Genomic DNA, 10,997 nt, shown 5'->3' on the forward strand with positions numbered 1-10,997 from the left:
TCGCACGTCACCGATACAAAGCGTTCTATACTCTATAACAAGCTACGCAGAACTAAGGGATGCTCTGTTCCTCACCATACTTCCTGGCCCGCCATGGTGTGTAGTGGCTTTGGCGTTGCGCAGCTAACCCATAGGGGGAGGGATCAAGCTTAGGCCGCAGAGGCCGCACTTTTATGTGGACGAAATGCGCATACGCCCGTGTACCGTGAATTGGGTGCACATTACAGAAACCCAGATAGTTAAAAAATATTGCGGAGTCCCCCATTACGGCGTGCCTCATTATCATGTCATCGTTTTGGCACGTAAGAACCCGTAAGGTAATTTATTAGTGAGAAAGCACTACATACCTCCCTGAGCGAAACTCCATCGCAGTAGGCGTCACCGGAAGATGGAGGAGGAAGACTCCCCTTAACTATCCGCCCAAGCCGCCGAAGAACACAACTACTAGAGCTCGATAAAATTTTCACTAACAAACTCCCAAAATGGCCGATGGCGCAAAGAGTAAAGACACGTAAGAAAATGCTCGGATTGACGTCAAATTTCACAGGAAGATTCCCGCAAGCAATGTAAATTAATGACTTCAGAAATAAAATTTGGTAGATTTGGGTCTGGGTGGGAATCGAGCTACAGCCTCTGGGGTACGACTCGCGCACGCTCCTGCGACTCCACGGCAGCTCCGCGGTTCTGATTCACTAAAGATGTGCCTAGAGCGTCAATGCACACGTCACGTCGTAGCCATCTGGCTGATTAAACGTGTGGCCTAGCACGTGCGTTAGCGGACAGGTGATAGTGCAGCCAATGGGGACAAATTGGCGCCATGTTAAGAGCGTATAACATCAGCGCGCTCATGGCGTTCCGAGGTTTATAGACTGTGTAATGCTTTCGCATTCCCACACGTAAGCACTCTGAAGTGTCACTGCCGGATATTTGCTTTACAGATTTTTAGTACATTCCTTAGTAACTGCAGTTTAATTTTGATGTTTGGGACATTGGGCCCTTCATTGAAGAATTTTCTCACTTGCTCATCACTGCATAAACAGAAAACAAGAATGGAGAATAAAACGAGATGATCAAGAATTAGGCCCTTGGCGTTGTAGCAACGTGGGGCACGTTTGCCGTTGTTCACGTCAGTAGAGCAAACTCCCCAGACTCGCGGTAAAACTACAACCTCCTCGTGATGTCTTTCTGGCACATGCTTTGATGATACAATAAGGCTTACACTGTAAATGTTCCATTTGATTCTTTCGTGCCACGGTACCGATAAGTTTTCCTCCTTCCATACTGCTCAGTGAATGAAACTGCTTTGGAGCTTCCGCACACGTCATTTGGTGGGAAGGGCCCAAATATGCGTTGTTTTTTTCCTGTATTATTTGCGGCGATGTGCCCGTAGGGTGAGATTAGTCACCAATGCCCCGCCCAATAGGAGATGCAATCCGCACAGTTTGGCACCCGCATCTTCTGTTTCCGCTCACGCAGCCCGGAGAGCACCGTAAGCCCGCGGGAATGCCCTACAAAAGAAAAGATGGCACTGAAAACGAGGCTGTGCTTCCTGCGATCGGAACTGTGGGCGAGAGCACGGTGCACGAGATAACACAGCTGGCCGAAACGCGTCGCCGGCTACGTGACCCCCGTTGCTACCGCGGCATGCCTTCCTTGAGCAGTGCAGCGTATATAAGGAGCCTGCGAAGGCACGTAGAAACATTGTTAAGCAGCAGCCGTCGCACCTACAGCCACCATGAACGCACTGGTGAGTTCGTCAGCGACACCGTGTTGCAGTGCACGTGTGAATTAATTATTCCGTAGCAGTGTCATGGAGAAGCATATTGGTAAAGAGTGGACACTCCAGCAGGGCCCGGCGGCCGGGTTACTGTTCTGCCGCCAGCGCTATGAGCGGCTTGTCAGATCACTAATTTTGTCTCCCGAGATTTTAGACACGTGGTTTAGCTTTGTTTTGATTTCGGTTTCGATAAAAATGCTTTCGATTCTGGCTTACCATTGGCTGCAAAAACCTTCAGTACGTCGTCTCTAGTGGAGCACAAGAGTTTTCATATTTCCTTTTGATGCGTGTCGTGCATATCAACGCAATAAAATTGCGGATCGCAAAGATTTTACTGGAAAAGCCGCCAAGCTTCTCGAAGCCACCAAGAACCAGGAAAGCTGCACACCTCGTGCAGATTCGAAATATAAACTGATCAGGGCTCTCTTTATTTCAATTCATTTGTCGCTTCTGAGCCACTTTTCTGTGTTGCACACAATAGGAAGCAGTGCCTACATATAAAAAATTTTATTTCTTTTTCTTGTTTACATAGGCAATTGGACAGAAAGAACACTGTATCACACACTTGATAAGTACAAAAAACTACAAGCAGAGTGTTTTAGCAATGCAAGCAACGAGTCAAGTAAAAGTGTCCCTTGCGAACAGGGCCAGACGCCTGCAGCGTGCAGTGATGTAAACATCCTTCCAAAACGATACCAAATGCGCATTACAATGCTCGAGCCACGCCAAAGGAAGCGCTTGTCTGCCGCGGTACGGATTAACCACATATAAGAAGTTCTTTGCTTCAAACCGAAGCTCTTGCGAGCGAGTTTAGGAAAATTACGCGTTGGAAGTAATGCAAATGCTCTTCCTGAAAAGAAAGGAGCGAAAACAGGCGGAGGGTTGCACGGTAAACGGGTGCCACGGCTCAGATGCTATGTTGCACAATACGTTTTTCCGTCATGAGATAATTGCAGTTTTATATTACGCAAACAATACAATAAGAATGTACAAATGCATATTTCCAAAGCTAAATCTGGCCGGCAAAAAGAAGTGTGCTTGTGAAGAGCGGCGAATTTCGGCCGCCTGGGATTACATAGCATGCACCTGAACTAGCGCTCTTGTATTAGCGATAAAACTGTGGTGAGTTGACGTAGCTTCGGAGTGGGGATGAACAACATGGAGCGCCGGACGCAAGACCACTTCATTGTGTTCAGAAGCGAAGCCTCATTGCTGCTGGGTTATCCGGCCTAGTCGCCTAACTAACCTTTTCTCTGGCATCATTCAAACGAAAAAAGTAATTCAAAGCGGCTAAAGGCATTTACTTTGGCAAACTGCCTGCACGTAGCACGTATGGTGAAGATAACCACGGCTAGGCGAGGTTGCTCATAGCTCAGGCCGACCGTTTAATTTGTCCGTGGTAAATGTTCCTCCTCATCCTCCTTTAGACTCGCAGGGAGATAGCTAAGGGGGCCAAAATGTGGAATGTTTTTTTAATTAATTATGTTCTATCTTCGCTCACTTTTCTCTCATGCAGAGCATCATCGTCGTTCTCTGCGCCGCCTTCGCCACCGCCATGGCTGGTAATGTTGCCCTTGGCTCCGGTCTCGGCTCTGGCCTCGGCTATGGAGGCTCCGGTCTCGGCTATGGAGGCTCCGGTCTCGGCTACGGACTCGGTGGTGGTTACGGTGTCAGCGGCGTCGGCATCGGCAGCAGCGTCGCCCTCGTTCACGGTGGCCCTGCCTTCGCCAAGGCCGTGTCTGGACCAGCCTTCCTCGTGAGGACGGTGCACCACGTCAACAAGCTGCATAACGGAGGCGCCCTGCTTGCCCACTCAGGCCTCGGTAGCGGATACGGAGTCAGCTACGGTGGCTACGGTGGATACGGAGGATACGGTTATGGCGGCTATGGCTACAAGGGCTGATGCTCACGCAATGCTTTGTTGCTCCGCTCATTGCACTCCACGCGATACAATATGAAGCCTCATCCACCGCTATACCTATGTTGGTCCGCATATCCTGACGCCTCAAGTACACAAAAGCAGGTGACCTAAAACTGTAGCTGCTGTACATAATGCCAGCTCGTAGTAACATAAATCAAAGAAGACACAACAAGCAACCTCACAAGAGCTCTTCGACGCCTCGTTTCTACCTCAGGAATCAATAAAAAGATTCTTTATGCATGGCTTCTTCTGATTTTTAAGGACAGAATACCAGTTTTTGTAGATTGCCGCTTGCAAAAATCATGCAATGAATTTCAGAAACAACAGAAATGTATGGGCGGTGACTGCAAACTGGCGGATATTCGAGGAGACTGAAATAACCATATAGTGCTGGAAGCTAGAGCTATAACAACGCCGACAAAGTGAAAGGCTAGATGCTGCATGAAACGCTACCCGAAACATTGAAAACTTGACCCACGAACGACGAGTTTTACTATGTAAGCGCCGACAGGAGAACTTGTAAATTACCAACCACGACAAGACGGTAATGGAAAACATTGTGAACCTGCAACAAGAGCAACAAAAAAGGAAGAAAAGAAGAACGAAAGTAAACGTGAAAATGGCTGAAGGTTAGCGAATTCTACTTCTACTAGATACTTACTCCTATTATAAATCATAACGGAAGGTTTAGTACGCCGCTCACTGAGAATTCCTAGTAAGTGAACCTGAGAAATAATGGACGAGCATCCGCATCAACTACGACGAAAAGCAAGGGCAATGACAAGTGCTGCGTTGAGTAAATTGGTTATGGCTTGGAGTGGCCTTCACGAATGCCTACTCAGCACTAATTGGAATGACTGATAGTCCTGCATGTGATGTTTGCGCATGCGAGGAGAACATTGACCACATATTGTGCCATTGTCCTCAATTTCAAGCACAAAGACAGTATTTGTCCGACACATTGAGGAAACTAGACGATCGCCCTCTGAGTGAACAGACAATATTAGAGCACCGTCCCGACCGATCATCGGCTCAGAAGGCATTGAAGGCACTTTTGTGTTTTCTCAGAACTTCTGGTTTGCTCGAGCGACTTTAACTGAAGTGCTGTCCGTACACGTACCTACACCTTCTCTCTCCCTTCTTTCTCTTCCCCTTCTACCTTCCCCCAGTGTAGGGTAGCCAACCAGACTATTGACTGGTTAACATCCCTGCCTTCCTGTATTCTCTCTCTCTCTCTATCGCGCAAGCTGTCATTCCGGCACGTTCCATTTTGTTGGGTGAAATATAGATATATAATAATGATGAGATATACTATAATGCATGAATAGAGGCATGTAAAGAACTAGCATGCGCGCATCTTCTTTCTGTGTAACCATTAATTTTGTCTTGGTGATTTTCTTTCCTACAATTCAAACGTTTCGCCCACTGCCCCATCATAACGGCGCGACGTCCCAGCTGTTGCTGCTGCTGCTTCGGTAACGATATATTGCTAATTGCTGCGCGCACTTTGCAATCCTTTATCTCCAAGTGGTTGCCACCCTAGTTGCTTTATTAGCGGTGTGATGTGCCCTTTTCATCAATATCACCCCCCCCCCCCCCATATTTATGTACGGTCAATTAGAGGGCCGGCAATAACGATTAATAAGAAGGCACTTTCCCGGAGAACAGGAACGTTTTCCGTGTCTGTCATCTGCAGTTTGAATGGTCACTAACGCCTGTGCTTAACTTGGGACATTTTGTCGACCATGTAGTATCTTACTATCCGATTCAATTGGCATATTGCGCGCGGCCTTGATTGCATGTATTATCTTGCTGGATCCGCTATCGTTGTAAAACAAAATACAGCAATCGAAATGCGTAATTTCCTATCTGTTAAGCCAGGTAGGCTGGCTATCGCGTAAGATTTTCTCGAAATTAGCAAGAAGTATTGATAGTGCCGTGGTCATTTTGGTCCTTTCATAAACTTTCGGAACGAGTATCACATTCACACCACAATGGCACTTCTATTCGGAATCACTTTAATACGGGATAGTTAGAAACTAATTCGAGAGGGGGATTAGAACGAGAGAAAGCTGAGCTAGTTAGTAAGGATTCAAAATTCAAAAAAGGGGTAAGGCATGCATACACGGACACAAGAGAAGAGAAGTGGACAACACGAACGTCGACTATCAACTGAAGGGAGCACCAAGCCGAAAAAAGAAAGAAGACACAAGACTCATCTCCGCATGCAGATGGGGGATCCAGAGGGGGATCGCATGATAAACACGAGAAGTTAAAGTAAAAATCTTTTAAATGTTCCGATCACATTCGAATTTGAGAGCGGACAATTGACAAATTAAAGGTTATATTCAGCCACGAAAACAACACAATGATAAAGCTTAGAAACCAAGACAGATCCTTGATAGACAAATAGGTAATGAAGCTTGCTTCTATAGCAATCACATGCCAAGTATGTGTAATGCAAACCTTCGTGATGGTAATTTAGGGCAAGGCTTAGGAAATCAGAAATAAAATTCCAGCTAAAGTAAGGTTAGCAAAGAACAAAAACGTTAGCATAATCGTTCAACCCCAGTAATTCCGGACATCACCTTTAGTTCACCGCTTTAACACCACGTGGCTTGCGGACCTTCAAGATTCAACATTCACGCGATGACGTACGCAGTGTAGTGAACGAAAACAGAATACACATACAAAAAAACAAGGCCAAACCAACAGTTTTAACCAGCGAGCGTGGATTGGGAATCGTTGATCGGATAACCACCGCGCGTAAAATACGAGCGGGCGGCTGGTCGACTATGAATCAGCAGTTTCGCTGCAATTGATAGGCGTTTTGAGGCTCAGTCGCACATCAAGAAGGCGGGTGCAGAACCTTCATAAAGCGACGTGCCGTCTCCCCCCACCTCAATTCCATGCCTTGTGCAACTTTTTTGTTCGATCTGATTGTCGTGCGGCTTCCCCGGATGTATTATAAAAAAAATCAACATCACCCTTTTGTCGCTGCAGCGTTCTGAAGCTGAAAATATGATTTTCAAAAATTAACGCAAGCTTGCTAAATTGTGGTGATGGGCGCATGTTTTGGGATATGCAGACGCAGGATAGACGCTCTTAATTTCGGTAAGACTCGATTTACGAGTCCATTTATGCTTTTGCATGCAGGCATCTGGTGGCGTCGTGGTTCACTGCCACTGAAATTCATTTTTTTTTTTGCATAGTTAACGCGTACGAGCCGATTAGGTTCTTTCAGGGTTTGGTAAGCGACGAGATTAAAGGTTGAAATCTATCTTTAACTGGGCGATGTTGAAAGACCTGCTTTACTGAAGGGATTCAAGCAGGACTCATTAGTTTGAGCCACCTGTAATATCGCAAACTCGCAATAAAGAGAGGCGTCCAGTCTTTTTTGCCCTTATGTACATGGAACGCTGTACCGCGCCCTTACCTCTTTGCTAAGCATTGGTGAAACCGTAATGATATGGAATTTAGACTGATGTACAGGGCCAACCTAATATTCGGGGTATCCACTGCGTTGGCTCAGTGGCTATATGGTCTGCAGCTTCGTATGAGGTCGTGGGTTGAAACCCAGTTATTACCGTCGTCTTCAAAAAAATCTACGGGAACGTGTATCTTTAGGGTGCAATGAACGTTAAAAAAACCCTAGAGGAAAATTATTCCGTGCGCTCTACTACGGCATCCCCATTTCCCCCTGTGCAGGTTGGGGTCATTAAGTTAAGTAACTAAAAACTACTGATATTTAACTACAGCAAATAGACAAGTAAAGCAATATTTTCTCTTGCTGTGTTTGTGTTTTCTAGCCGCCTCACAGCCTGCAATACCTACAGCATGATTAGGTAATTAATACAGGCCTCGCTGATTTCACTTACCATGCCGCACCTGGGCTAGTTCAACCAGTATTTATTCATTCATTCATTCATTCATTCATTCATTCATTCAAATATCTTGAATATCTTGAGCCCGCCTAGGTTTCTGTCAAGGGTTGTTGGCTCTTGGTGGCTTCCTTGGCTCGCTGGACGGCCCAGAGTTGGTGTTGTAGGTCCGAGCTGAGCAACGCAGACTCCTAGCGCGCGCTGAGGCTACCGCTACCGCTGTACTACCGCTACATTCCCATAGGATATGCTCCAGGGTGGCTCTATGGTTGCAATGTCTGCACTTGTCAGTCGTGTATAAATCTAGGTGTATTAGGTGCATGATAGCTGGGCTCAGATAGGATCTGGTCTGTAGCAATGGATGCTTCCTTGAGGCGGCCGCCGCTGACGCCGCCGTCGCCGGCAGACGTGCGGGGTCGTCCACGTCCATTACGACCGAGCAGGGAGCGAGGACCAGCGTATGAACTTAGGTTTTCACAGAAATAAACCGGAGCTAGAAAGAACAGCGCTGTGTCAAAAGAAACTTCGTCGTCGTTCCAGGACCAGGACGTCCTCATCGTCAAGCAGGCAAACAGTGAGACAGACGCAGAGGCTGGGCGCTAATACCATTGTATTTGTGCCCCTGCTTCCCAACGTCAACCTGAAGCTACTTAATAGGCAATCTGTGTCGATGTCACTGGAAGCCCTGGTGCCAAATGAAATATCGGACATTCGAGTGAACACCCGGAAAAATCTTCTGGCGGTTGATGTCCAGCATGCGGCTGCTTTGACCACTCTACGCAGCGTAACGGATCTCGATGGCATTCAGGTGCACTCGTACATGCCTCTGGGATCTGAGGTAGTCACCGGCGTTATCTACGACGTAAACGTCGCCATCCTTAATAACGACTTGCCGATTCTTATTAAGCCAGCCAATGATGAGGTCATCGTTGACGTGAAGCGGCTAGGTAGTTCACGCTGTGTGAAAATAGTATTCAAGGGTAAATATATACCCTCGCATGTTAAAGTGGGGCACTTCAGACACTTCAGGTGCATGATAGCTGGGCTCGGATAGGATCTGGTCTGTAGCTGCCGCCATTGGACAGACTGACTTTTGCTTAATTTTGGGTGCGCCGGCGGGATTATGCACCTCTGCAATCTATGGTGTTCTGTAAGTGTGTAACCAGCATGAATGGAAAGTTTTCCAGTTTCCAGTATCTAACGTAGACGTCGCCATCCTTAATAACGACTTGCCGATTCTTATTAAGCCAGCCAATGATGAGGTCATCGTTGATGTTGAGCGGCTAGGCAGTTCACGCTGTGTGAAAATAGCATTCAAGGGTAAATATATACCCTCGCATGTTAAGGTGGGGCACTTCAGACACTTCAGGTGCATGATAGCTGGGCTCGGATAGGATCTGGTCTGTAGCCGCCGCCATTGGACAGACTGACTTTTGCTTAATTTTGGGTGCGCCGGCGGGAGTATGCACCTCTGCAATCTATGGTGTTCTGTAAGTGTGTAACCAGCATGAATGGAAAGTTTTCCATTCATGCTGGTTTTCGATTTCCATGTTAAGGTGGGACACTTCAGACATGCAGTGCGGCCTTTCATTGCGAAACCTCTTCAGTGCCGCAAATGCATGAAACTGGGACACGTGAGCAGCGTCTGCGAATATCAGGCAGCATGCCCCCGCTGCGGAGAGCCCCACGCTGCAGATAAATATGGCGCGACTGTAGTGAAGTGTTCCGACTGCGGAGGATCACATGAAGCTTCATCGAAGAAATGCCCACATATTAAGAAGGAAATGGCCATACTGAAAGAGATGGCGAGAGATCATTCATCTCATCGCGAAGCCGCCGAAAAAATCAGGAAGCGACGTTCACGTCGCCGGCGCTCCTCAAGGAAGGCTCCTCAAGGAAGGCGCATGCCACTTCCTACAACACTACCTCCTCCACCACCGCCTAGGCCAGACAATGTGGAAAGGACCGCGAAGAGCAAGTCCACTGAGAAGACCACATCTGCTGAACCTTGGCTTGCTCTACCGAAACCGCAACATTCACCAACAGAATCACAGCAAACTTTCGCTGGACAACCCCCGACGTCTACTGTCGGTGATTTGTGCGACCAAGACAGGCAGGTGGCTGATATGCTGCAATCGCTAATTAATACAATGCGCATTATACTGAACAAGCTGCAAACACCAGCAGCTCGAAGCGCTCTGCAAATACTGGATGCACTAAATCCAGTGCTTGCTAGCATCGTTTAAGCATCATGGCTCGACCAATAGTCCTCTTCCGCACTGAACTCAAAAGTGCGTCGATCTTTCAATGGAATGCCAGGGGTCTAAGGACCCGTATATCAGACTTTCGACAATTCATTTTCACAAATCGCTTCCCCATGCTGGTCATTTGCGAACCAAATACATGAACTCCACTCAGACTGTCCGGTTATGAATCTTTCGTCTCGTCCACATGCGGTGCGAGCACGAAAGTGATCATCTACATCCGCACGCACTTAACATATGTCGCTAACGCGATAGAGCCTCACGACGACAACCAATATGTCTGCCTAAATGTGCAAAAGAAGAATGTGTCATTTACACTAATTGGAGCCTACATATCCCCAGCGGGTCACTTTGACGGCGAACGACTTAAGAAAATATTACTAATGAGCAATGGCCCGTGGGTTATCACAGGTGACTTCAACGCGCATCACCAGCTATGGGGAAGCACTAAAATTGACTCCAAAGGCAGGAGCTTTGCCTCCTTTGCTGCCGACCATGATTTGTGCTGTGTGAATGACGGCAGCCCTACATTTCTGTGACGCACGACCTACAATAGCTGCTTGGACTTAACTTTGGTGTCACGGTGCTTTGCCTCGAGCGTCCAATGGTTTACAGACATAGAAACACATGGAAGCGACCATATTCCAACATACATAAAGATTAGAGGAGTTGAGCAACGCTCCTCTACTGTCTTGCGTACAGTTGATTGGTCAAAATTTAAGAAGGATATGGATGACACATGTCGGGAAGGCCTCTCACACACTATCGAAGAAGAAATCGCAGAGGCATTGAAAACATCCATCTGCTCGCTTACAAGGTCGACAAGGCGAACAGACTTGGACATGGAACTGGAGAGGTTGCGTGCGGCACGCCGACAGGCGGAGAGGAGGTATCGGCGCACGAAGTCCGTCTTGGATCTGAGAGCTTCACGACGCATACAAAAGAAAGTCCAGCGTCACATGGATAAATTGGAAGATAATAGATGGAAAACATTCTGTCAGTCGCTTGATCCCCGAAAATCGCTCTCGCACATAAGGAGAACGGTTAGGGGTCTTCGCTCATCTCCGCATCAAAGGAAGGCTTTCGCTGCTCTGGCCCTCTACCAACTCCGCTCGGAACTTCAAGTGGCTGAAGAGTTCTGTGCACGGGTTGCT

The 10,997-nt window shown here is 47.4% G+C and overlaps 1 protein-coding gene across 1 annotated transcript; it reads left to right on the top strand.

The window, feature by feature from the left end:
- Positions 1–1,665: 1,665 nt before the first annotated feature.
- LOC126524399 (uncharacterized) lies at positions 1,666–3,938 on the top strand. Its single transcript, XM_050172724.3, has 2 exons — positions 1,666–1,747; positions 3,294–3,938. The coding sequence occupies exons 1-2, from the start codon at positions 1,736–1,738 to the stop codon at positions 3,678–3,680; spliced, it is 399 nt and encodes a 132-aa protein (XP_050028681.1). The 5' UTR covers positions 1,666–1,735; the 3' UTR covers positions 3,681–3,938.
- The last annotated feature ends 7,059 nt before the right edge of the window (positions 3,939–10,997 follow it).

The sequence above is a fragment of the Dermacentor andersoni genome, chromosome 3 (genome assembly GCF_023375885.2).
Source record: "Dermacentor andersoni chromosome 3, qqDerAnde1_hic_scaffold, whole genome shotgun sequence".
Classification (NCBI taxonomy): domain Eukaryota; kingdom Metazoa; phylum Arthropoda; class Arachnida; order Ixodida; family Ixodidae; genus Dermacentor; species Dermacentor andersoni.